General features: G+C 44.0%; 1 protein-coding gene across 1 annotated transcript; it reads left to right on the plus strand.

The window, feature by feature from the left end:
* The first annotated feature begins 16,102 nt into the window (after positions 1-16,102).
* On the plus strand, positions 16,103-24,339 carry LOC146491521 (uncharacterized). The gene is made up of 3 exons (XM_085151641.1): positions 16,103-16,456; positions 17,045-18,297; positions 18,656-24,339. The coding sequence occupies exons 1-3, from the start codon at positions 16,103-16,105 to the stop codon at positions 19,059-19,061; spliced, it is 2,013 nt and encodes a 670-aa protein (XP_085007767.1). The 3' UTR covers positions 19,062-24,339.
* Positions 24,340-25,108: the final 769 nt, after the last annotated feature.

Here is a 25,108-nt window from a genome sequence, read left to right on the forward strand (position 1 = left end):
GTGTCTGTGGAGAGACGACGGGAAGCTGTCACTCATGCCGTTACCATACCTACCCCGCTCTCATCCCTTCACCTTCTCTCGCTGCAGAGTTCAAAGGTTGCCATATCCCCAGTGGGAACACAATGCGCTCTGCCCTCGAGCCATCGGTGCAGGCGCGCTTGGCAGGTGGGGAAGATACTCTAACCTTTGACCCAGTGAGGTCTTAGCAGTGAAGAACAGGAGGGGTGGGGTGGGGTGGTGGGAGGCTGCACTGGCTTGTAGATTCAATTGACTGGCTGAGGACTGCCATATAGAGGTTGTGGGCGGAGTGGCCTTAGAGCTTCAGAGCTCAGCGACTCGTGCTGACTGCCTCCTGGATTTCAGACGGCCCTGGGCGAGAGAGATAGCCGCTCTCTAATCCGCAGTCTCTCTCACCTCGCCTCCTCCGTGTTTCCAAGATAGCAGATCTTTTGTGTCAGATCTTTGCAGCTGTCACCACTGTTACTTGCAAGGATGATGCTGGCTTTGTGCGTGTTTGTGTGTCTGTATGTGTGTGTGTGTGTGAGTGACAAATACACATGAAAACTGATAGATGTGAGAGGTGCCTTTACAAAGCGCCCCCCTAAAATAGAGAGCAAGGTACCCATGGGGCAGGAAGTGTCACAAATATCATGTAAATTTAAAAGAATGTATTCAGGACAAGGGGTTGTCTTATGCCTTATGTTTGACAGAGATGAGAATACTTGGTTAAATTTCTTTATAATATGTAAAGAGATACACATTCAAATTTCACTTAGTTTTATTTTCATTGTGTTTAGTTGTTTATTTTATTTGAAAATTAGACTAAAGATGAAAAATCTCTTTTACTAGTGTCCAACAAAGGCAGCAGTAAGAGTGGCTCTAGGAGGTAAAACAGGTCATCTACTAATTGGAAGGTTAGCGGTTCGATCCCCAGCTGCTCCAGTTTGCATGCCAAAGTGTCCTTGGGCAAAATAGTGAACCTCAGGTTTCTCTCTGATGCTTCAGAAGTATGAAAGTGTGTTAATGTTAGATAGAAAGCTATTAGCAATGAAAAAGTGCTTGTATGAATGTTGTTTGAAAAGCACTTTGAGTGCTCCAGTAGAGGAGAAAAGCTCTATATAAGAACCAGTCCATAATCCTGTAAGTAGCATAAATTAGTAGCGCATACACATATAAATATACAAATCCGTGGACCAGTTAAATGCAGAGTGTCAAAATGAGCAAACCTGAAACATCTGCATTATCTGATGCACACGGGGCCATTTTGCCCCCTCTGACACAATCGACACTAAAACATTTGAGACAAAATTACAGTTTATGTCCAAAGAATTTCTGCTGAAATCCCATCTCAAGCACTTAGCTCAGCTCAGCCATCTTTCAGAAGAAAGGAATCATAAAATATGTGTGCGGAGAAAGAGCAGCCAGGTTGTGTGTTTGTGTGCGTGTTTGTGTGCGCGTGTTTGTGTTGGCGTTTCCATGTATGCATAGGGGAATAGCAGGGGACAGTCAGGAGCAGGGTTATTTACTCTGCGGCCCAGGCGACCTGTCCGTCCTCACGTCCAGCCCCAGCAGATTAAGATGCAGCTGCTGGCGGCTGCCAGAGTGGGCTGAGATTGATGGGGAACACGGGGGCCGCGGAGGCCCCGCAGAATTCTGAACAGAGCCTGAGCACACCGGCCGGCTATGCTGCCAGCAGACGCCAGCTCCTCTCTCTTGTCACCCCTTTTTCTATCTTCTTTCCCCTGACTTTTCTTTATCGCTCTATTGCTCTTCCTGCCATTCCCCCCCCTCTTTCTTTCTGTCATTCTGACACTTCCTGCATTCCTGTTTTTCTGTCACTCTTTGCCCCCCCCCCTCCCCCCAACTCCCCAACCAGTCTCACAACCGCCCTCCACCTTCCACTCACCAACCCAACTCAAGACGCTGTCTCAGCAGCTTTAGCAGATTTGGATGTCATGAAACTGCAGGTGTGTCAGTGCTGTGTGTGTGTGTATAGGAGTGAGGAGATATATGCTCACAATAAATAATTCTCTGTTTAAGATGGGTGGCAGGGAAGTTAGCTGGGAGATGAATGCCCCTGTGAATATGTGCGAGTGTGTTTATGAGTGCCAGTGTGGATCTCGTTCTACCTGCAGGTTTCAGCCAACAGAAAAAAATAAAAAAGAAACAGCAATTATCTGGACGTGTCAACACGTGCGTGCGTTTGTGTTTGCCGGTTCCTCTGAAATAACTCCGATGTGGCAGTGATGCAAGAGGGAAAAGATGGATGCTTGTCTGGATGCTGTGTGTGTCTGCAAATGTGTGTGCATGCTGAACAAACTGCACTGGCAGGATTTTTGTTGGGGTCCCCAGGGCCGGAGATGCATGAGTCAGCGGCCAGTAGGATTTATAGCCAATTGATTAAATTAGCATTTGTTCTCCTACTGGGGCAGCAGCCTGTCAGTACAAACATAGAAGCGAAACACACACACGCACCCAGGCGGGGAAGAAACAAGCGCACACCTGTACACCGACTGCTGTAGGGAACGCAGAGGGTGAAAAGAACCACACAGCAGAGAAGAAGGATGGAAAAAAGCAGCAGACAATTAGCAGTGATGTCAGTAAGTCAGCATGATTAACATCCGGATCACTGGGATGTAAATACTTGAAGAAACGCATAGTACACTCCTGCGAGACTCCTTTCTGAGCGGCTCCTTCATGCGGCACGGCGAGCAAGCGAGGGGGTCGCGTACACATGGCTTGCTGACAAGCCTTTTTTATGACATTCATCAAAGCCATCTGCCATTTTCCGCTCAATTAATTTGTTATGGGAAGTGGGATCAATTAAGTGCGCGCAGTAATGGCTTTATATCCTTGTTTCCCTTTTATAGCCCAATATTTTCTGTGCTCCACTCTGGCATGAAAAGGGGAAATCGATATCCCCAGCTATTTTCCCCTCCTGTGGACTAATTTGTTTTTGCCACTCTCTTCCTGGCATGATAAACTGGCTGTAATGAGGGGTTAGGGCGAGGGGACAGACTAAACATAAACCTGCACTCTAGCCAACAAGCCGAGCGGGCATGCTTCTTCCGGTGCGTTTACTTGATCCAAGAAACAGAATCTACCAAGAGCTGGATGTGGATATTGGGAGTGTACTGCTTCAAACTTAACTAGAGACACAGCGGTATCAAGACGGATTGACCTTTGGCCTGTTATCATTTGATGTGTCGGTCACCTGTAGGGACATTGAGTGGCTTAGCTGAGGGTGGAGATGATGGATGGTAAGGGCAGAGTTGAGACAGTGACGAGTGAAGCGGTGTTAGTTTGCGTTACCATTAGCATGGGTGTCACGAGCCCTGCCTGGCTCGCCCTGACCCCCGCGATGCATCGATCCCTTCCTCGTTAAGCCTCCTGATGGGCTCGATGATATGATGAAGAAGTGGGGGAGCGGCGAGGGGGTGTTTGAGCGTGTGCATGTGCATGTCTTTAGAGCAGGTTTAGACCATCATTCGTCCAGAAGAAGGCCTGATGACATTGGCGTATTGATTTTGACATCATCTGGTTTGGATGTGCTTTAGAGGCCGGGTCTTAAACCGAGGCGACCGGAGTGTCACCTTGTTTGTGTCAGCAGGCTTATGGGGTCACCGAGGTCCCAACTGTGCAGCCAAGCTGTCGTATTTAACAGAGAAGTCAGACAAGTTGTTTTTGCTGATGAAGGTAAAGGTTGATTTCACAATGTAATTGCTGTAGCATCATGACACTATTGGCAATTAGATCAGCTTCCTATAAGGAAGATGCATTTCTGTCTGCCACCTGGTATTAAATCTCCATCGCTCTTCTGTGGATACATTTTCCCAGGTAGCTGAAATCCTGGATAACAGACTAACTGCATCAACTGTGGAAACTTTATTATGCATAAGAGGAAGGGGAAAGGCAAAGTGATAGACACCTAAAGTCCTTAACAGTTGGCCACTCAGTTCTAGAGTTCTTAAGTTCTAGATTTAAGAAATCTTGAATTTAGAACTTGTCTGCTTATTGTCGCAATACAGGCGGGTGTTTTAAAACAGAAGTAATCCCATCTTTGGAACAGCGAAGCAACAGGCGTGGTTAGAGGTAAATTATATATTCCCACTTAATGGCTCTTGTTTTTGTAGCTGATGGTTGACAGTGAATATTCATGGTGCTGGTTGGATGCTTAAAGACAGGTTGCCTATGACACATTGCACCTTGCTGGTCACCCAGAGGTTTGGGGTTCTACTGGCCCAAAGCAGGAAGTCTTTTTTTTAACCATAGCTATCACCATCTAATGGCCTTCTAATGGAATGCAGGGTTAAGGCACTTCTGATTTTTTTCATTCCACTAGCTCCGTTCACATTTTATACTAATTTTAAATTAGTGCTAATTCATCAGTTGGTTAGCTAGCATTAAAATGCCTGAAACATGGTTAAGAAGTCTAGGACGGTGTACACATTAGCTGAAGTACTTTCATGCAGCTTAAAAATATAATTTATAAATTATTTATTTTACACTAGTATTTAAAAGGTAGATAAAGTACTGGTATTTTATTAAGCTAGTATTTTATAGGCATAAGTGAAGAATTCACTATCACAGAAACTTGTAAAAAGAATGACAGATAACACAGGAAAACTTTGCACTAACCCTAAAATATTTAAATGCTGATGCAACTCAAAATGATGAATAATGTAACCCTTATTATTGTTCCCTTTTAAAACCTATGAAAAAGAGAAGGACTACTCGACTACGTGTCCCACGGCAGGGTAGCCTTCCAGCCCGGAGGTCAAAGTCTCCCATTGTTTTCAAAAGTGCACTAAAGCAGTTACCACACAAGAAAATGCAATTCATCACTTGATGGATGATGGCCCTTTTAATTTTCACCAACCTAGCTTCAGATCCATAAAGTCACAAACATTTCGTTTTGTATTGAAAGTAACACCACTCTACTGGAACTGGAAACGAAGAAATCAATGCACGTCTCCACCTACATTTGCTTGGCACTCTGCCTTGAGTTTTTGTTATGACAGTCAAAAGAAGTATGTAATGTAGCACTGTAATAGGAAAAATGAAAAAGATGCCCATTAATGGATTTTTTTAAAACAATGGGTGGCTGGGAGCTCTAGGAGGTAAGACAAACCTGCAGGGGTGAATGTACGATAGATCTAGAGAAAGAAAATCCACTGGTGAGCTCAGACCTTGTTTAGTGTCTGCAAGCCAGAAATAAATGACTCTGGTGTTATCTATTAAATATCAATGCATCATTACTGCATTGATTAATTCAGTCATTTGCTAAATTACAATAAACAAATGAGACCAATTACCAACCCCTGCATTGCATTTCTATTGTGGGCCACTAAGCCAGACTGCACAATATTGCTTTACATCAGAATGTTAGCAGTTTCGCTAATTTAAATAGAAAGCAATACTATGCTGGGTGGTAGCCTTCTTTTTTTTTCAGAATTCCTAAACTAATGGTAGCATTGTAGAATAATACCTTCAATCTCAAATCTCAGAATCTTCTCAGAGTTAAAGTCAATAATATTAGAATTCTGGCTTTAATGACTTCAGTCCTGATTTTGATCTCGTAATTCTGATTTTTTTTTTTTCCCCACTGAGAATGCTTTCTTTTTTAAAGACATAAATCAAAATATTTTATGTAAAAATATTTATTTACAAAAATTCTACAAAAAACAGACATGATTTTTTTCTTCTTTTTTTTTTCAATTTTAAATCTGAGAATTTGGATTTTGAACTCAGAATTCAGAATTTAAAACAGAATTCTGAAAGAAAAATTACCCCAAGATATGCATTTGTTTTCAGTGACACTAATCTTCTGTTGAACTGTGTCCACTTAGTTTGTGTTTGCTGATCCTGGTTGAGCTGTTTTAAATGATCCATTTGAAATTACATTCTGCAACAAATGTCATTCTGCTAAATACTGAAGTACACACTTCAAACACAACTTTGATGTTTGCACCATCACAGGGACAAGAAGTAAAAGGGCAGGTGTTGAGGAGGACTGTGGGATGTCATTTTTTTGAGCAAGTACCTACATACTGTCAGCTGAAAGCAACATCAGGCTGCAGTATAGGAAAAAATGATATCACTTGACTGCATTATGCATTAATCTGCCAATGGGATTTCATTGATCATTTACTGAATGATCTGGAACACCAATCCAGATCATTTGATGGTTATGACTCTCTGTTGTCACTACACTCTACCTTGTTTGCATTTCACGTAATCCGCCAACCTTGAAGATTTTGAAAAGCAGAAAAAAAAATTCCCTCTGTGTTTAGTGCCTGGCTCAAAGCGAGCCAGGCACTAAAGATGTGTAGGGTCAGCCTGCCGGACACCAGTTTCATTCATAATCAGGCAGCCAACACTGGCTGTGAATGGTGGGCGGGAGGGGGGAGCAAGATTTGGCTGCCTGTCAAGACCGGCCGCAGATTAAAACTCCATCGATCCGACTGTAATTTATTTATCAATTCAAGTAAAAATTAAACATTGACCTCGTTCTTTGAAAATCCTTCCTTTTAATCTTGCTGGACGTAGTGACTTGAATACCAACGAGTCAAATTTTGGGTCTTTTATTGTGGAAAAAGTTAAACAAGTCATGGCGAAGATGCAGGTTTCTCCTTTCTTCCTCCAGCTTTAGAGTTTAAAAAAAAAAGACTGTTAAAAGCTGCAACTCTGGCTTTTTCTGCATCTCCCAGACCCCGAGGAGTTTTACTTCTGACAATAAACAACTCATACATTTCTCATCGCTGCACCAAACCCTTAGTTCTTCTCTCCACCATCTGTATTCTTGTCACTCCACCTACTCTTCTGATCTTTTCTTCCCTCTCTGGCTATCACTGAGTTTTTCTTTCCAGCTCTTATTTTAATCACAAATGCCAAAACATACCTACATACTGTAACTTTCGTATTGCAACATCAAAGCCTAGTATCTTCTCCGCTCCAGCCTTCCTTCTTCTCACCCTCCTCCCTCTCCTTACTTCCCCTGAGCCTGTTACAGATGTGCCAAGTTTCTCGTAAGGCCCGCATCCTGCTGACTCAAAAAAAAATAAACACTCGTGGCATCGTTATGAATGCTCCAGCCTTTCCCTCGTATCCCGTGCTCCGACTACCTCCCTCAGATGAAATAATAAGGTTACCTGGCTCACGCTAATGTTAAACAGCCTCCCTTCCCCCGTCCCCTCACCTTACCCCTCGCTCTGTGATGTCCTCCTCACCCCTTCCTGAACCCTCCCCGTGACCGAGCCTGTAATCCAATTAAAAGCACATTAGGGCCAAATGAATAGCGGTAGATTTAATTAGCTGCTGACGAAGGTTGGCCGGATTGCTCGCTGGCTGGCTGGCTGGCAGTCAGGTGGGTAGACTGGGTGCAGAGGCTGATTGGGGGAGACGAGCATTGTTTGCCTTCAACCTGTCGATGTTGACAGCGTGAGCAGCGTTTGCTGACAAGCTGGCAGAGGTTTGCGTGCACTGCTACTGTGCGAGAAATTGATTTTATGCGTTCAGCCTGTAAACGTTGAAGGATTGATCTCGTGTGCTGGATATACTAAAGGAGTAGAATTAGTCACTGTAATTATTTCTCTTTCTCTTTACTAAGCTGCAGAAGATCTGGTGATCCAAAGAGGGAATTTGTACTAATGTGATCAGAACTTTGTAAGATGCACTGAGCACTGCACTGTCTAATTTGGACCCGGAATGTACTTAGAACAACCGATTAACTCTTTGAATGTGCAGACTGCCATGTCAGTATAATCTTAAGACAGACTGTTTATACTGGTCAGGTATAAGTATTGTGTTTGTCCCCTTTATCTGCCAAAACGGTAACAAACTGTGATGCACTGTGTATTCTGACACCTTTCTATCAGATGAGTTTTTTGGTAATTTGAGCTACAGTAGCTCATCTCTTGGATCTGACCACATGGGCCAGCCTTTGATCCTCACGTGCATGAGTGAGCCATCTCCACACACATTCCTCACCAATGTTCAACACTGTTGAACCATTTTTCATAGATACTGACCACAAGGGCTGCAACTCACTCAAATACTTACACTTTTTTTCTCCATTTTTCCCGCTTCGAACACATCAACTTTGATGACAAAATGTTCACCTGCTCCTTAATGTATCAGACCCACTAACACGTGCCATATAAAGAGATAATCAGCGTTTATTCATTTCACCTGTCATTGGTCATCATGTTATGGGTGATTAGTGTAAATAAGATGGAGGAAGCTTCCCACGTAGCAAGCAGGTCTGGCCCAGATCTGGTATCAAGCCGGCACTGCTGGCTGACTTCTGGCATGATAAGACGTATGCCATCCAGATATGGGCCAGGCCTGGCAATGATGCCACTGTCTATGCGGTGGCATGCCATATCTAGCTCAATTGCGGTTTGGTTTATGTGGCCCAGGCCCATAGAAAACAGGTCTGACATGGATCCGGCATCAAGCTGGCACTTCTGACTCACTGGTGTCATGGCAGAGTGTATGTCAACCAGATGTGGGCCAGGTTTGGCAATGATGGCACTATTTATGTTCCTATTTTCCTATTTTAGTTAGAAGAGCCAAATGCCATGTTGCAATACTATACAGCTATGGTAGCCAACATTTCAAATGCAGGTTTGACAGGTTTGTGAGTGTACACTTTATCCAAAACCTAGTGACGGTTTACTCATCTTTGCCAGCGGGTGGCTGTAGCTCAGGAGGTAGAGCAGGTCACCTACTGATTGGAAGGTTAGTGGTTTGATCCCTGGCTCCTCCAGTCTGCATGTCCAGAGTGTGAACGTGTTTGAATGTAGTTAAGACGCACTCAGTTTAGAGCAAGTGTGTGATTAGGTGGCATGTTGTATAGAGCACTTTGAGTAATCTGGGCGAGTAGAAAAGCGTTATATAAGAATCATTCCATTCACTGTCTGAACAGTTTTGTCATGTTACTTTTGCACCATTATGTTCTGACACATGTTGTTATTACATGGCTTGATTAAGGTACACATTAGGCTGACATCTGGGGCCAGAGCTGAAACTGTTCTGGGCCAGCATTGTGTCTACAACAGGCCTGTGGCTGCACACAACTTACACATGGCCCACATACCACAAAGAATGACGGCTCTTTGGTAGCCCAGATCAGGTTTGCCAGAGGTAATCCACACATGGGCCAGCACAGGAGCACCAGTGTGTCTACAACTGGCCTTTTGCTGGCTCATGTGTGGGCCACCAAAGGGCCGTCATTCTCTGCGGTACGTGGGCCATGTGTAAGCACATTGTGTGGGCCAGATCCGAGCCATACCAATTTTGCTATGTGGGTTTGTGGTGTCATCTGTTGGTCTTGAATCGTGGATCTCACACTATAATGCATTAGGACTCCAATTAATTAATCCAGTGCTCTTCTTTGTATGTTTCTGCCTTTTGTTCTGTTCTCTGTCAACATGATCCCACACTGCTTCAATAATGTTGAGGTCCGGGCTCTGGGGAGGTCGATCCATGACTGATAGTGCTCCACTGTGTGTTTTTCTATCCAGGTATGATTTTACTGCATTGGCAGTGTGTTTGGGATCATTGTCATGCTGAAAAATGAAGCTGCTGCCATTCAAAATATTGGCTGAAATGCCAGTGGTGCCATCACAGATGGCTGTAGACACTCACCGTTGTACCTCTCTCCTGATCTCCTCTCTACATACTGATGATCATTTGAACCAAAATTTTCAACTTTATTTTCAAGTTGAAAATTTTATTTTATTTTTCAAGTTTACCGTCAGTTTTTGAAGAAAAACACAAAAGACACAAATGTATCTTTTAATGTTGTATACTTCATAATACTTTGACAAAACATCTTTTGAAAGCCACACTATGAGTAGGTTTAGGCTTCAAAGACGCTCTCACGCTGCCAGGTCAAACGGTAAGTGTGCTACAGAAGGGAATTTCCTTACAACACATGGCATGCAAACACCATAAGATATATCTCAATTATGTGCTGCTGAAGAAGTAAAGCAGTTTACTGTTTTGTTTTGTTTTTTCAAAGTTTTAGGATGCTGTGCTGCAGCACAACATACAGCACGTCTCATTTCTGCCTCCTTCCCTTAACTCCAGAAACTGGATGCAACCTTTCCTGCTGCAGCCTCCCAATGTGCACAGTCAGCAGAGTAGTCAGCGTAACCCACTGTGGCATTTGCATCATGCCCCTCAGTGACTGTGCGTGAGTGTGTGTGTGTGTGTGTACTGTATGGGTGTGCACTCAACTCCTAATGAAGAGAGACAGACTCTGCTGGGGTCTCTTTTTCCAAGCAATGAGACTGCTCTGGTACAGTAGGTGGACAGTTGGTGTATGGTTTTTGTTTTTTGTTTTTTTTTGCACACTTGAACACATGTTCTTTTGCTCATGTGGTCATGCATGAGTGATTTTTTAAATTATTATTATCATTATTATGATGTCTGGATGCATGCAAGCCTATGAATGAGCACACCACACCATACTGTACACGAACGTGCAAGTGTTTGAAATGAGATCCAGGTCCCGGCCTCTCCATCTTTCTCTGCAGGTAATAAAAATATAGAGTGCCCTCCAGATCCCTTTATAGAGAGAGAGTTGAGACCGCAGCGAAATCTAGGACAGGCTCCATTGATTTGGAGGCTACAGTATTACTAGCCATCACAGCCAAGGCAATATGAGAGGCCTTTTTTAAATCACACAGCTACCCCGAGCCCAGAGGGACAGAAAGAAGGTACAGCGAGAGGAGAGGGGGGGAGTTGGGGGATAATTGGGAAAACTATCCTTTACTTTGTTTCCTCTCCCAGCCACCCCTGTTACATTGTGTGGATTTTATCACGGGGGAGAAATAACATATTTCACACTTCTGCTTGCATTTTATTCTTCTGCTTTTACAATCAAATCTCCACAGTGCAGCACTCGTGTTACACAGAAGATGTAAGACGAGTGCTGCACTGCTCCAGCAGTCCCTGCATGTCATGGACATGGTTCCTTTTTTTATTTGTTATACTCGTTTAAAATTTACATTTTTATTTAGTGAGTCCAGTGAACATGCCAGGGTGTGTTATATCACTCTTGGGTCCATTAAATGTGTTAAAAGCCCATTGTCTGATTCCCCCAAAAGTCAATCAAAGACAGGGGTGGGTGGGGGGTAAAAAGAAAAAAAAGCATTCTGCTCTCGATTTGGTTTTCATCCAACAGCAGTGATTGGTGCCATTTCAAGAGCTGGGCTTTTTACACTTCAAAGGTGTGGACAAATGGAGGAAAAAAATGTTTTCATGGTGTCTCCTTCTCCTGGATTGGGCTCTTCCAGATCTCAGGAGAGCAGTGGAGTGTTCTGGGTCGGGCCAGGAACCGACCTCCTCTGTCTGGCTAAATAAGATAAGACCCTGTCATTGTATCCCTTCACTCCACAGCCCTGACCACATCAAATATTCATGGGCCACAGCAGACTCTTAAGTAAACTGGCCAATTTGTTGCGGAAGACGTGCATTAAGATTGGCTGGGCCGATATGCGATTGGGGCCCCCTGGGGGGGACGGGCCAGACAGTAATGGGCGGCTGCCATTTTGGATCTCCCTGTCTCTATTGTTGCCACCCGGCGGAGCGGTGAGAGGAAAAGGGAGGGGGGGCGGCAGCACGTGGCGGTCTGGCTGACGGTAAGAGGCCGGTGAGGGAGGGACGGGAGAGCAGGGATGGGGGAGGAGATAAGAGGAGGTCACCAGAAGCTGTCTTTCATCTGGACGCATGTCGAGAGCGAGTTAAGGAGAAGGATGTGCGATGGCCGTGGTGCACACATAAATGGTAGCAACTTGATAGATCATATCAAAAGGGATAAACACAGCGTACAAGTGTAGCGCGTGCACACCAACACTTTTGAAAGATGGCTCGAGCAGCATCTCCAAACAATAGTTTCCAAGGATAGCCCTTCTTCACATTATATCTCCCAGAGGACACAAGTTGACAAATCACTAAAGCGCATTTTTATTTTGCTTTATGGGCGCCGAAGTTGAGCGGCGTGTAGGGATAGACACAACTTTACGCTCGGCGAATCCCTGTAGGGCATCTGATGGAAATGAGCTGAGAAAGCTGTCTGTGGAAACGTCTGTTAGAGTAAAAAAGAAGAGGAGGAAGAAGGAGGGGGGATAAGAAGATGAAGCTCATAAAAACCACCCAACTCGTAAAACTGTTGAGCCGATCTGAGAAAGTGAGGATTCCTCGAGGCAGGAGAAAAAGTGGGCGAAGAAGAGGAGGGAGGGTAGGGCTGTAATCCTCGATGGCAGCGGGGTGAGATGGTGATCTGTGGCCGCCGAGAGGGCGCCGGCGACAGAGATGGCAGGGGCCTGGCACGGTTATTAGGTCACTTCCGCAGAGGACCGACGGGTGTTTAGACAGTGACCGGTTTGCCGGGTGACCCCTGACAGCCTGCTCGTCATCTGGCACAGGGGAACTCTGGGGAATTGGCAAGAAGCTTGTTGTGAATATTAAATGTGACATTCTGTCTTTCGCTTACAGAGAGAGAAGAAAAGAGACAGAGGGAATAATAATTTGGGGTAAAAACGGCCACCGTTTATTTCCCGCCGAGATCATATCGTTCTTTGCCACGTTTAATCACTCCTCCTTGAATCGTAGTTGAAATTCACCACACAAAACTATATTTAAATCATCTTGAAACCTGCATTCACAGCATGCAGAGAGCTTATTTTTCACACCCTCTGAGAGGTTTGATTGTTGCCTCAATGGGCTACACGGAGAATGAGGCCATTTACATGCTAATAGCTGAGCTGTGCAATTTTCTTATCATGTATGTAAATGAACACACGTGCCGGATCAATTTCGTCCAAATATAAACAGTCAACAATATGCCGACTTCATGTTAACGTTTCACTTTATTTATTCGCTCGGTAATTAAACGCTGCCGACGCACACGATTCCTCGTTGATAGCCTCGTTAGCATTAATTAAGTCTAATTAAGAAAACAAACCGATCTTTCGCACCTGTGGTTTTGCCTACACGTCTTCAGGATTCGTTGCGTCCAGCATCTATAATTGGATCTGTAAAGAAAACCAGCTCAACCTTCTGTAAGTGCAGACATATGGCAAGAGTATGTGTGCATCCCATGTGTGGGAGTTTTGAAGCCTGCATTACTGGAGCAGTTATTAAAGTAGGAGCTGAAAATGTATCAGAGGGGAAAGAGGAAAAAAAAAAACAATGTACAAAGGCAGAGTGTGTGTGGGTGCAGATGAGGATTATTCTGAGTTCTGCCATCTGTAAACAGGCGGACAGGTTTGTTTCCAGGATGATGAGACAGAGCAAGTAAAAACAGCATAAACAAATAAAGTCAGCAGATGGCAGACTTCAGATGAGGATAATGACTGTATTCCTGGATTTTTTTCCTTTTGTTGCTGTTGAGATTTTTTGTCTGTTCTTTTTACCTTTTGCATGTAAGAACTGAATAAAACCCCCTTTGCCACAATGGCATCGCTGAATGTGGAATCGTGTGATCTTATTCAATGCAACCACAGTTCAGGACGAAATTGCACTATGCAAAGAAAACTTGCTCATGCTCCTCTATGACATGACCCAGATCCATTACAGACCCCTTGTCACATAAAAACCCCCACAATATGCAACTTTGTAGTTTGTAAAGCATATTTATTGCCGTATTGTACATCCCTACTGAAGCTGTGTGATGTTTACACCAAGTTTTTTTTTTAATGGCTGCACCATTTGAGCAAATGACAGAATGCAAATGTCTCGTGCATCATTTTAAACACATTTCCAGTAAATTAAACCTAATGTATTTGGTATCTTTAGAAACTTTATTAGACATTAGCATAACGTGCTGTCAGACTGAACAATGCTTGGCCTCACAGCATGAGCCTGTAATGACTGAGCTGCTGGTAGGCCAGCCCAGTGGAAGGGTTATTAAACAGCAGTACTGCTGTCTTTAACATTGTGGTGTGGTTGCTGCTACTAAAGCCTTAAGAGCAATTTGGTTTCTCTCTGTTTTTTTGTTTGTTTTTCCAAACTCATCAGTAAAGACATGTGTAATCCAGCATGAAGGCAACATCATTTCAGTGTATTGGTAGTTAATATACGCACATGTGTATCCAACATATAATCCATAGCCATCTCTCGTCATCCCACATTGTATTTCAACTGAGATCTGATGACTGCAGAGGTCATTTTGAATGCGCTGAACTCATGCTCAAGAAACCAGTTGGAGATAATTTGAACTTTGTAAAGTTATATGATGGTCATAAAGTGATGGATATGGTCAGCAACAACACTCAGGTTAACAGCAGTGGTATTCTTCTGCGTCTGTTGAGATGCTCTTTTGTATGTCTTGGCTGTAACAAGTACATTTGTTTGTTTTGGAGTTACTCTTGCCTTCCAATCAACTCAAAGCAATCTGGCATTTCTTCTCTGACATCAGCCATCAATGAGGCATTTTCACCCAGAGAATGGATATGTTTTCAGACCATTCGCTGTAACAAGGGTTGTGTGGAAAAAATCCTAGTAGATTAGCAGTTTCTGAAGTGCTCTGACCAGCTTGTCTCAGTCCAACAACCATGCCGTGTTCAAAGTGTCACAATATCCTCAGGCTGATAGCTGAGGACGCCCCTGGCTGGAGAGCAGGAGGGCTCACAGCTGGCTCTGGGTGCTGTGGCTGCAGGTCCGGGAACTGAACAGGGTGGTGGATGAGTGACTGAACTGACTGGACTACAGAAGACTGGACAACAGACTGGACAGACTGGAGGACGGGCGACCGGGAGGCAGGAGGCGACTGGACTGACTGGACAGGGGGCGACTGGACTGACTGGACAGGGGGCGACTGGACTGACTGGACAGGAGGAGATTGAACAACAGGGGACTGGAGTGAAGGCTGGACTGGAGCAGGCTGGACTGGAGCAGGCTGGACTGGAGCAGGCTGGACTGGAGCAGGCTGGACTGGAGCAGGAGTGTGAACTGATTGGACTGAGGAGGTTAATGGATAAACAGAGGTCGGTGAGGCTAATGGCTGAGCTGAGGTTGGTACGGCTAATGGCTGAGCTAAAGACTGAGCTAGTGAGGGGGATAAAGCTGCAGCTTGGGCTAGTAAGGCTGGTGCCTGAGCAGGGGACAGGTCAGCTAATCTAACTAGGGATAGTGCGAGGGCATGGAAAGTTGAGTGAGGAGATGGACGGGCTGGCGAATTAACAGGTGGACAGCTTAGCTCTTCCATGCCTCCGGAGCGTGAGGGCGCTGGCTGGAGAGCCTCAGCCGAGCCTCTAGGGGGATCAGGTCGGATCCTGGCCGCCCTCAGCCTGGGCGCTGGGACAGGCGCGGGAGGTGGCTGGACACCAGTCACCCCCACCCGAGAAACAGGAACGGGTGTGGAGGTAGGTTGGGTCGCAGCTGCCCTCCTCCTGGGAGCTGGCACTGGTATGGGTATAGGCTGACTGACGGGAGTGGAGATAATGACTGGGTGAGTGATACCAACAGGTTCGGGTGCATGAGTATTATTAACAGTGGCTGGAGCTGATGAAACCGGAACAGGCTGACAGGTGGACAAAGGAGCAGGCTCAAAACAGTCCTAGAGCGAGCAGGCCTAGGGTTTGCATACACACGGACTGTAACAGATTTATCGGAGATTGCTCTGGCCTTTCTGCCATCACCATTTACAGTCTTTAGTTGAACAGTCTTCGGAGGTTTTGAAGTGCGGGGATTGTCCTTAATGAATCCCGGCTCAGAGGGAGCAGAGCAGAAAAAGTCTTCCCAGTCCACATCGTCCTCTAGGAGGGAAACTCCCCATGAATCAGAAGTGAGTAGGGTTGCCAACCGTCCCTTAAAATACGGAATCGTCCCGTATTTAGAAACAAAAGTACACGTCCCGTATTGAGCTCATAAGGGACGCACTTTGTCCCGTAATACAGGGAGAATCACAAAAAGTCTATAAATGTTAATGGATTTAACGCTTTGTTTGAAAACATAATTCCCAGCCCCTCTCCTGCTCTGTGACCAATGAGCTGACAGCACACTTAGCACGAGTATAACAATTCAGATTACCGCTTATCTCATTGGTCGAGGAAAGGTCGCGTGCGGAGAAGATACCGGAAGACAACAGATGACCAGCATGGCCAACAGGGAGACAAACACCGACACTGCGGCGCAAGTCTGGGACGATAGTACACTTTTGCCCAACAGTGCTTGTTCCCCTCCTAGAAAGAAAAAAAAAAGGCTGCAAAAATACAGGGAGGAATGGGAAAATGAAAACACCTGGCTGGGAAAAGTGCGCGATAACACGTATAAAGCGCACTGCACTGTGTGCCGGCGCACTTTTTCTATTTGCCATGGTGGACTGACTGACGTTAAGCAGCATGCTTCTACTGGTGGGCACATGATGAATATGAGGGGCGAGAAAGAAAGAGGAACCCTTGACCAATTTGTTGTCCACCAGGCCACGGCAGAAGCAGATATGGTATGTAAACATTGTTGTTGTTTGTTTTTAAACCCTCTGGTTAAGGTTAATATGGGCATGTGCAATGAATATCAGCGCTATGTGGCCAGAAGTGTGATAATATAATTTGTTTTGTGTAATAAACAACTGCAAGGATAGATGATTACAACGAATAGATGACTAATACATAAAAGTAATACATAGATGAATAATGATGATGAGTTATGATGCGTCATCATGGGAACAAGCGGGTTTACAAACGGGAGCAGGTGATTAGCATTAGAAAAGCTGAAATAATACCTCAACAAGAGACTTCAGTTTCAAGGCAAGGCAGAGATCCTTCCTTCCCACAGTGATTGTGGTCTTCAACAACTCTTTGAAGACTTGATTAGTCTGAGCTGCAACAACACCTAATTTCCCTCTGGGATTAATAAAGTATTACTGAATTGAATATATATAAAGAATACACATTATATTGAAAACATACATATGTATGACCATACCCATTTCTTACAAGTTTCATGCGTAATTTATACTTTAAAGTCAGTTGATAAACTACACAAACTATACAGATATACTGTAATATATATATATATTTCTATTTTATAGGTGACTGCTGCAGAGGTGACCCATGTCTACCACACTGTAAAGCACGGTTTAAGTTATAACTCAGCTGACTGTGCACTCAAACTGACTGTACGAACACTGAATGACTCCAGTATTGCCAAAAAGATGTCCTGTGGGAGGACGAAAGCTGAAGCAGTTGTCACAGATGTCCTGTCTCCAAAGGCAATAGAAGAGGTGATCAAAAAATTGAAAAGTGGTGCAACTCCACTCCCATTCTCTCTTCACACCGATGCTTCAAATAAGGGAAATCGGAAGATGTTTCCCTTGGCCTTGCAGTTTTTTACACCAGAGGCTGGAGTTGTCAACAAGATATTGGATTTTGTTGAAAATCCAGATGAGTCTGCAGAGGGAATAGTAAAAATAATACAAAGCTCTCTTGAAAACGTGGGGTTATCCTTAGATCAGGTTTCTGCATTCAGTGCTGACAATGCAAATGTAAATTATGGCATCCACAACTCAGTCTTCACAAAATTGAAAGAGACCAACAGTGAGATCCTTCGTGGCAACTGCCATGCACATATTGTTCATAACACTGTGAAAAAAGCCCTGGACAAGCTCTCAGTTGATGTGGAAAATATTGTCCTGAAGATATACAGCTTCTTTTCCACCTCTGCCAAAAGGAGAGAGTCCCTGAAGGAGTTCTGTGAATTTTGTGACGTTGAATTCCATGATATCCTGCGCCATGTTGTGACAAGATGGCTGTCACTCAACCCTGCAATCACCCGCCTGCTGCAGAACTGGGACCCGCTGAAGTCATATCTCATCAGCATTGGTGAGGAATGTCCAAGGCGCCTGAAGGAATTGCTGAAGTTGACAGAAGATGCTGCTGGAGTTGAGGGAGAGGCAGACATTGTGGAAGTCTACCTCCTCTTCTGTAATAATGTCATGTGTCTGTTTGAAGAAGTGGTGAAAAAACTGGAGAAGAATGTAACCACGTCTGTTGACCTCTATTCCATCATGGAGTGTTTCCTAAAAAGACTTATTCAGAGAAGAGATGATGGGTTCTACGGGTACCTAACAAGACAAAAGCTCCAGCGTCTCTCGCCATCTGATGCTGATGGTGCCAGGCAGGAGTTTACAGCCTTCCTAGACACTGCCATCAGTTATGTCCGGAAGTGGTTTGACTTTTCAGAAGAAAACTGGCTTTTCCACCTGCAGCCCCTCTCTCTAGCATCTGGGAAGATTTCCTTTGATGACATGGAGAAGATCATTGAACAGCTTCACCTGGCTGGCAGGTAAGAAGAAAACATTTGCCAGTGAAATGATAAACCATGTTTTAATAATATTGATGGTTAAAAATAAACAAATACAATTGATAGATAACATATATAAATAAAACCATAATCATTAACTTTGTTTGGAGTGTATATACACACACATGCAATCTTTTATACACTATTTTACAAATTCAAAGATTTCATATACTTAATATAAGGATGGATAAATACATAATAAATAAACTATACTTATTGTATTGTTTAAATGCTATACAATGTTATAAACATATACAATACATTTTTTCCATTTATTTACCACTGTAAATGTTCTATATACCACTTAGGATTTAGGTCAATTTCTCATCTCTATTGGCAGGTTAAACATCTCTATGGATGAGCTTTATGAAGAGTGTGTCACTGCAACCAGCCTTCTGAAGCACCTCACCAAAGAACATCAGGAGAAGGAAAAGTGGCAGTCCAAGGGAACAGCAGAGAAGTGGATGGAAATTCTTCAGGCAACTGACCTCCCCAATATGCAGGCTGTTGTATCCTTTGTACTCAGCATCCCATCTTCCACTGGGTTTGAGGAGAGGATTTTCTCTCTTATGAAGAATAAGTGGACTGATGTGCGGAACAAATGTTCTACTGAATTAATTAAAAGTGAGCTCATTGTCAGTCTAAATTATGATATGTCTTGCTCAGAGTTTTACTCTGCAGTACTGAAAGACAAACAACTCCTAACTGCAGCAAGAGCTAAAAAAAAATACAAATGGAAAAAGTAGTCTGTTTCCACATAATGTAGCATTGAGCTTTTGAGTTCATGAGTTGGGTTTTTTTTACTTCAACTTTCAGCTACAGTCAAGGCCTTTGAGGCACAAATGTTGTGTTTACAGGTGTTCCACAGACTTTTTTGCACTTTTCTAATTGCACTAAATGTGCACTGTTACAAGAATGTTTTTCTTTCTATTGTTTTCTATTAATTTATATAATTTTAATTTTGTCATTTTGCACAAAAAGTGAAATGTACCAGTCTTTCGTTTAGGAAAGAGACCTATTTTATTGTGTTAATGTTGCCATTTTGCGTTAAAAATAAATGGATAAATGGTCATTTGTTTCCCATGTGTTCATATCACAAAGAATATGCATCTACTTAAAACAACTTCAAGTCAAATGGTTAAAAAAAAAATTTCACACGCAAAAAAAGAGCTAAAAAAAATTCACCACACAGGGAAGGGTGAAGACAATTGGGTCGCCCGGCCCTAGCCACGAGGTGTCCCTTATTTATTTTTCAGGGAGTTGGCAACCCTAGAAGTGAGTGTACTGTGCGTTTTAATAGAGTAATCAGATGAAGGGTGTGGAAAACAGTCACTGGAACTCACCACCGGGAGTTGCTGAAAATGGTCCATATTATGGCGGCGTGCGCCCCGCTTTCTCCGGGAAGAGGCAGCGGCCGGGGTAAACAGCTGAGCCTCTGGCGCGGTAGCCTCCATTGAGCCGAGGTGGGAGGCGTAGCCGCTGTGCCGTGGCGAAGGTGGAGGTCCGGCGAATGAGGCGGCGGGTGTGTGAGCGAGGAGCGGAGCGGCCGAAGCGTGGCATGAAACGTCCACTCTCCGCGGCAAATGCTCCGGGGCAGGTGAGGCAGAAGGTGGGGGAACGCGGCGTCTCCGAGGCCCGCCCAGAGCCAGGCGAGTCCCCTCGAAGACGTGCTCTCTCTCCGCGAAGAGCCGCTGTTTTCCCCTGAGCTCCTCTGCCCAACGGGAAAGCGCTGCCTCCTGCCGCTCGTAGAGGTCCGAGTCCGCTGGGTTCCAATCGTGTCTTCGTGGCACGGGTCGTGTCATTCTGTCAGGCGTTGTGTGGGGGCGAGGAAGAAGGAACCCAAACGCAGGACTCACAGGTAGGTGAAGACTGGTGAAGGTTTATTATAAGGAGTGGATGAACAGAGGGTGAACGGACACTAACTGGCTGGATCACTGAATGGCTGACTGAACTAAGAGAACACACGGGAAGGACAACATCACACGAACATCAACATCAATGACACGACAAAGAACTGGTGAAACCGAGGAACTTAAATACACAGGTTGAATGACGACAATGATTGGAAACAGGTGAGTACAGAGCTGAACATAATCTGACTAATGACACGAGAGACAAGCTGACATGGGGAAAAAACAGGAAGTGAAAACATTGATGTGGCAAAACCGAAAACACTGGGTCACCGACCCAGGAACCCTGACAATAGCTAAAATTGGACTCAAACACAGAGAACCACAACAGAGCATTTTATTAAGAAAACAGGTGAGGTCCTCTGTATTTTCCAGAAGGCAGAGTTAATCTGAGAGGAGCTGAGGTTGAAGGCAGTGGCGAAGAAGGTCCAGGGAAACTGTGGCACAGGAAAACAAGGTAAGCGACAAAACAAGTAGCAAGAGCATGAAAACCGAAACCAACGTACAGCCATTGACGAACTGGCGGCGAAGGAGAGTCTGAGTGGAGATTTAATCCTCAAACTGATTACCCAGAATCAGCTTCAGGTGTGCAGGACTGCAGGAGAGATTATGGCTCCGCCCAGGGGTGGAGACCAAGGAACTCAGGTGTCTGATGGAATTTTCCAGTCATACCTCCAGATCATGACACAAAGTCGCTTAAACCTGTTAAAAAGCAGGTTAATTTAGTGGGAAGTGAATGTAGAATGACATCAAATCAATTCAATGTTATTATTTTATTTATTATAGTGCCAAATTACAACAAAATAAAATCTGGTTCTGGATTTAACAGGGAGCCAATGAAGAGAAGCCAGTATGGCTGTCTTTAGTTCTCTCGCTGCAGCTTTTTGGATCAACTGACATGCTAATAAGAATGAATTACAATAGTCCAGCCTAGAAGTAATAAATACATGAACTAGTTTTATAGCATCACTCTGAGACAGGATGTTTCTAATTTTAGAGATATTGCACAAATAGAAGAAAACAGTGTTATTTTAATTAAAAAGGGATATTTTTAAGAGTTCAGTACATCAGACTAGAGACACAGTTATGCAAGTTGAGTGGAAACATGTTCATTGTTCATGGCGATTTATAAGCCTAAGCAACATTATTAACCATGCACACCTTTAAGTGCTTGCCGAGAGCACTCATTACTGTCTATTACATCCAGCAGAACCTGCTGTCATGAACAATATTGAGCCAGTTCTGCAGACCCCATAGGTCTTTTGTGCAAGCTGTTATTATAACCTGGGTTTTAAATTTAACTGACCTCTAGCAGCTGTGGGAATAAGTGCATGTAAAATGTGCTCTGGTTTCATCACCTTTAATTGGAGTGGAGCTTGGCACCCTGGTAGCTTAGAAAATTGAGGTTTCTCTGACATCTTGTTAACATTTTGAAAGCATGCATTTAACCCTGATCACAATCTTTTCCAATTCCAATTCAGTAATTTTGGTCCCTAGAGCTAACAGAATGACAAGGAAAAGTAAAACACAAAAATATCCCTGGATCATACCCCAAATCAAGTTTTAAAGTTATATTTTTACCACCACCACAACCCTATCTGCCTCTTAATACCGACTTTCACATTCTTTTTTTATGAAAATATCAAATAGAATAGAATAGAATAGCCTTTATTGTCATTGTACAAAGTACAACGAAATTGGAGTGCCACTCCCTTGGTGCAAAATGCAAAATAAATATAAATGTAAAATATAAAAAGTACAATAAAACAACTGTAGTACTCAGACAATAAATAAGTACAATATATACAGGATAGCAGCATAATATAATGATAGTATGAATAGCAGCATAGTATAGTGACAATGGCAAGTATAGTTAAGCAGGTTTAATTGTTTTGTGCTTATTTACTGTGGTGATAGCTCTGGGAAAGAAGCTATCCCTGAATCTGTTTGTCCTGGTTTTATGTGACCTGTACCGTCGGCCTGACGGTAATAGTTCAAACAGTTGATTACTGGGGTGAGAGTAGTCCTTAATGATATTGCCAGCTCTGCTGAGGTATCGGGAGTTCGCAATGGCCTCCAGGCTGGGCAGAGAGCAGCCAGTGATCTTCTGGGCTGTGTTGATGACCCTCTGCAGTCCTTTCCTGTCTGCAACTGAGCACCCTGCATACCACGTTGTTATGCCGTACGTTAGGATGCTCTCTATGGTGGCTCTATAGAATGTCACCAGCAGCCTCTCCTCCAGGTTGTTCCTCCTGAGCACTCTCAAAAAATGGAGACGCTGCTGGGCCTTTTTTACCACCGCCGTGGTATTTGCAGTCCAGGAGAGATCAACAGAGATCTGCACGCCCAGAAACCTCATGGAGTGTACCCTCTCCACACAGTTCCCGTGAATGTAGAGTGGGGCCGGGTCTGCTCTGCCCTTCCTGAAGTCCAAAATAAGTTCTTTAGTTTTCGTGGTGTTCAGTTGGAGGTTGTTAGCTGAACACCACTCAGTCAATCTGTTAACCTCATCTCTGTAGTCCGACTCATCCCCCCTTGAGATGGGTCCAACCACTGTGGTGTCATCCGCGAACTTTATGATGGTGTTTGAGAGATGGGTAGGGGAGCAGTCGGATGTGTAGAGCGTAAACAAGAGGGGACTCAGAACACATCCTTGTGGAGACCCGGTACTGAGTGTGATGGTGCTGGACAGGTGGGGGCCGAGTCTGACAGACTGTGGTCTATTTGTCAGGAAGTCCTTGATCCAGAGACAGATGGAGGTGGAGAGTCCCAGGTGAGACAGTTTCTCGACCAGGATCTCCGGGATGATGTGATTGAATGCTGAGCTGAAGTCCAGGAAGAGCATTCTCACATAGTTTCCTCGGTGCTCCAGGTGACTCAGCGCAGTGTGGAGCGCTATGGTGATGGCGTCCTCGGTGGATCGATTTGTCCTATAGGCAAATTGGTGGGGGTCCAGAGTGGAAGGCAGACCGGCCCTGATGTGCTGACAGACCAGTCTCTCAAAGCACTTCATCACTACAGGCGTAAGTGCAACAGGCCTGTAGTCATTTGGGCTGTCCACAGCAGTCTTCTTAACGATGGGGATGATGATTGAGGTTTTGAGGCAGGGTGGGACGGTGTTTAATGACAAGGAAAGGTTGAAGATTTTAGTGAAGACTCCGGTCAGTTCGTCAGCACATGCTCTGAGAACCTTTCCATGTATTCCATCAGGACCTGCCGCCTTCCTGGGATTCACTGACCTTAGAACACGCCTCACTTGATGCTCTCCAAATGTTAGTGTGCCGGTGCTAGAGGCGGGTGGAAGTGGTGTAACATAGGGCTGGGTATCGTCACTGATTTTTAGAATCGATTCAATTCCGATTCACAAGGTCCAGAATCGATTCGATCCACGATTCGATTTAATTCGATTCGATTTAATTCGATTCGATTCGATTCACTTCGATTTGAATATGGGAAATTTTGACAGTCAGAAATATTATAATTCAGATTAGTACATTTACATATTTTTGTATCTATAAAAAGGAAGCTGACACACGCAAGACTTTATCAAAGGTGTGAGCGTCACAGCAGATGCCTTTGTGTCAAAGTAGCTGAAGATAAAACACAGAAAAACATGAAGGTGATTTTTCCTGGCCTGGGATTTTATAAAAATATTCTGCAGTACATCAAAAACGAAAGAAAACCATTAATCAACATATGAACATTACCTCTGAAGTTACAGCGGTTTTATTAGAGACATGGCTAAGCATTTTGCATTTTGCATAATTTTAAAAATTTTAAATTTGTTCAGCATTGAACGGCAGAAATTAGGTTTTCTTTTCGGAAGTATATAAAACAGAAAAGAAAAAAGTCGGCCGATAGCGCTGTAAACAACGGTAGACTTGTGCGTAACAAGCAAGCGAATAATGCAGAAAACCGTACAGAGAGAGAGAGAGAGAGAGAGAGCTGTGCATCGTGGTCGAAGCAAAACAGTAAAAGTAAGAGTGAATACATGACGATGTTTTTGTGAAGCGTAGTTTGGATCCTCTTTTGCTGCTGGTTCGGTCAATATTGTTTGGAGAGACATCAAACTAACAGCTTTAGAATCAGCGCATAAAGGAGGTGAACACAAAGCGCAGACCCGCCGACAGATCAGAATCAGCGGGCTGTCGGCTTTCCGCCCCGACTGTGAGAAATTCGACATCTAACTGATTCTGATCCGCGGGCTGCACTGTGTGTTTAAGTCTTTGTGCAGAATCCGTGTTCCTGCTCTCATTTACTGTTTTAGCTGTTTGGTGGTTGTTGAAATTTTGTGAGATTTCACCAGAGATTCTGGCATTTCGGGCAAAATAAATTTATATTAAAAAAATCGATTCAGGATTTTAATAAATCGATTTTACATAATCCAAGCCAGAATCGATTTTAATCGATAAATCGATTATAAAAACCCACCCCTAGTGTAACAGCTGAGGGCCTGGTCGTCTCAAAGCGGGCGAAGAAACAGTTTAGATCCTCAGCCAGCGAGGCATCAGTCCTAGATATCGCCTGGTTGTTTCTTCTGTAGTTGGTAATGTGATTGATCCCCTGCCACATTTTTCTGGGGTCGTTGTCGACAGCAAAGTGATCTTCAATCCTCCTCCTATAGGCAGCCTTGGCTTTCTTGATGCCTCTACTCAGGTCTGCCCTGGCCGCCCTATACGCAGCCCTGTCCAGGTTATAGGTTATTACAAAGGTACTTGCAAAGGTTGTTTCAGACTCATATCATTGTTTAGTTGGATAAGGTGCTTGTTTTTCTGCCAATCTTTAAATAAGTGAAAGTGGAAGTAAATACTGAGTGAAAGCAAAAGTTGCAGACAAGAAAAAAAAAATACCATCATTGTTAGTTGAAGAGCTTGTTGGGTATA

Source organism: Neolamprologus multifasciatus, chromosome 23 (genome assembly GCF_963576455.1).
Source record: "Neolamprologus multifasciatus chromosome 23, fNeoMul1.2, whole genome shotgun sequence".
Taxonomy (NCBI): domain Eukaryota; kingdom Metazoa; phylum Chordata; class Actinopteri; order Cichliformes; family Cichlidae; genus Neolamprologus; species Neolamprologus multifasciatus.

Excerpts from the sequence above, each read along its gene's own strand:
- LOC146491521 (XM_085151641.1), top strand. The coding sequence starts at position 16,103 with ATGACCAGCATGGCCAACAGGGAGACAAACACCGACACTGCGGCGCAA. Across the intron at positions 16,457-17,044 it reads CCACGGCAGAAGCAGATATG|GTGACTGCTGCAGAGGTGAC; the intron begins GTATGTAAACAT and ends TCTATTTTATAG. Across the intron at positions 18,298-18,655 it reads CAGCTTCACCTGGCTGGCAG|GTTAAACATCTCTATGGATG; the intron begins GTAAGAAGAAAA and ends CTCTATTGGCAG.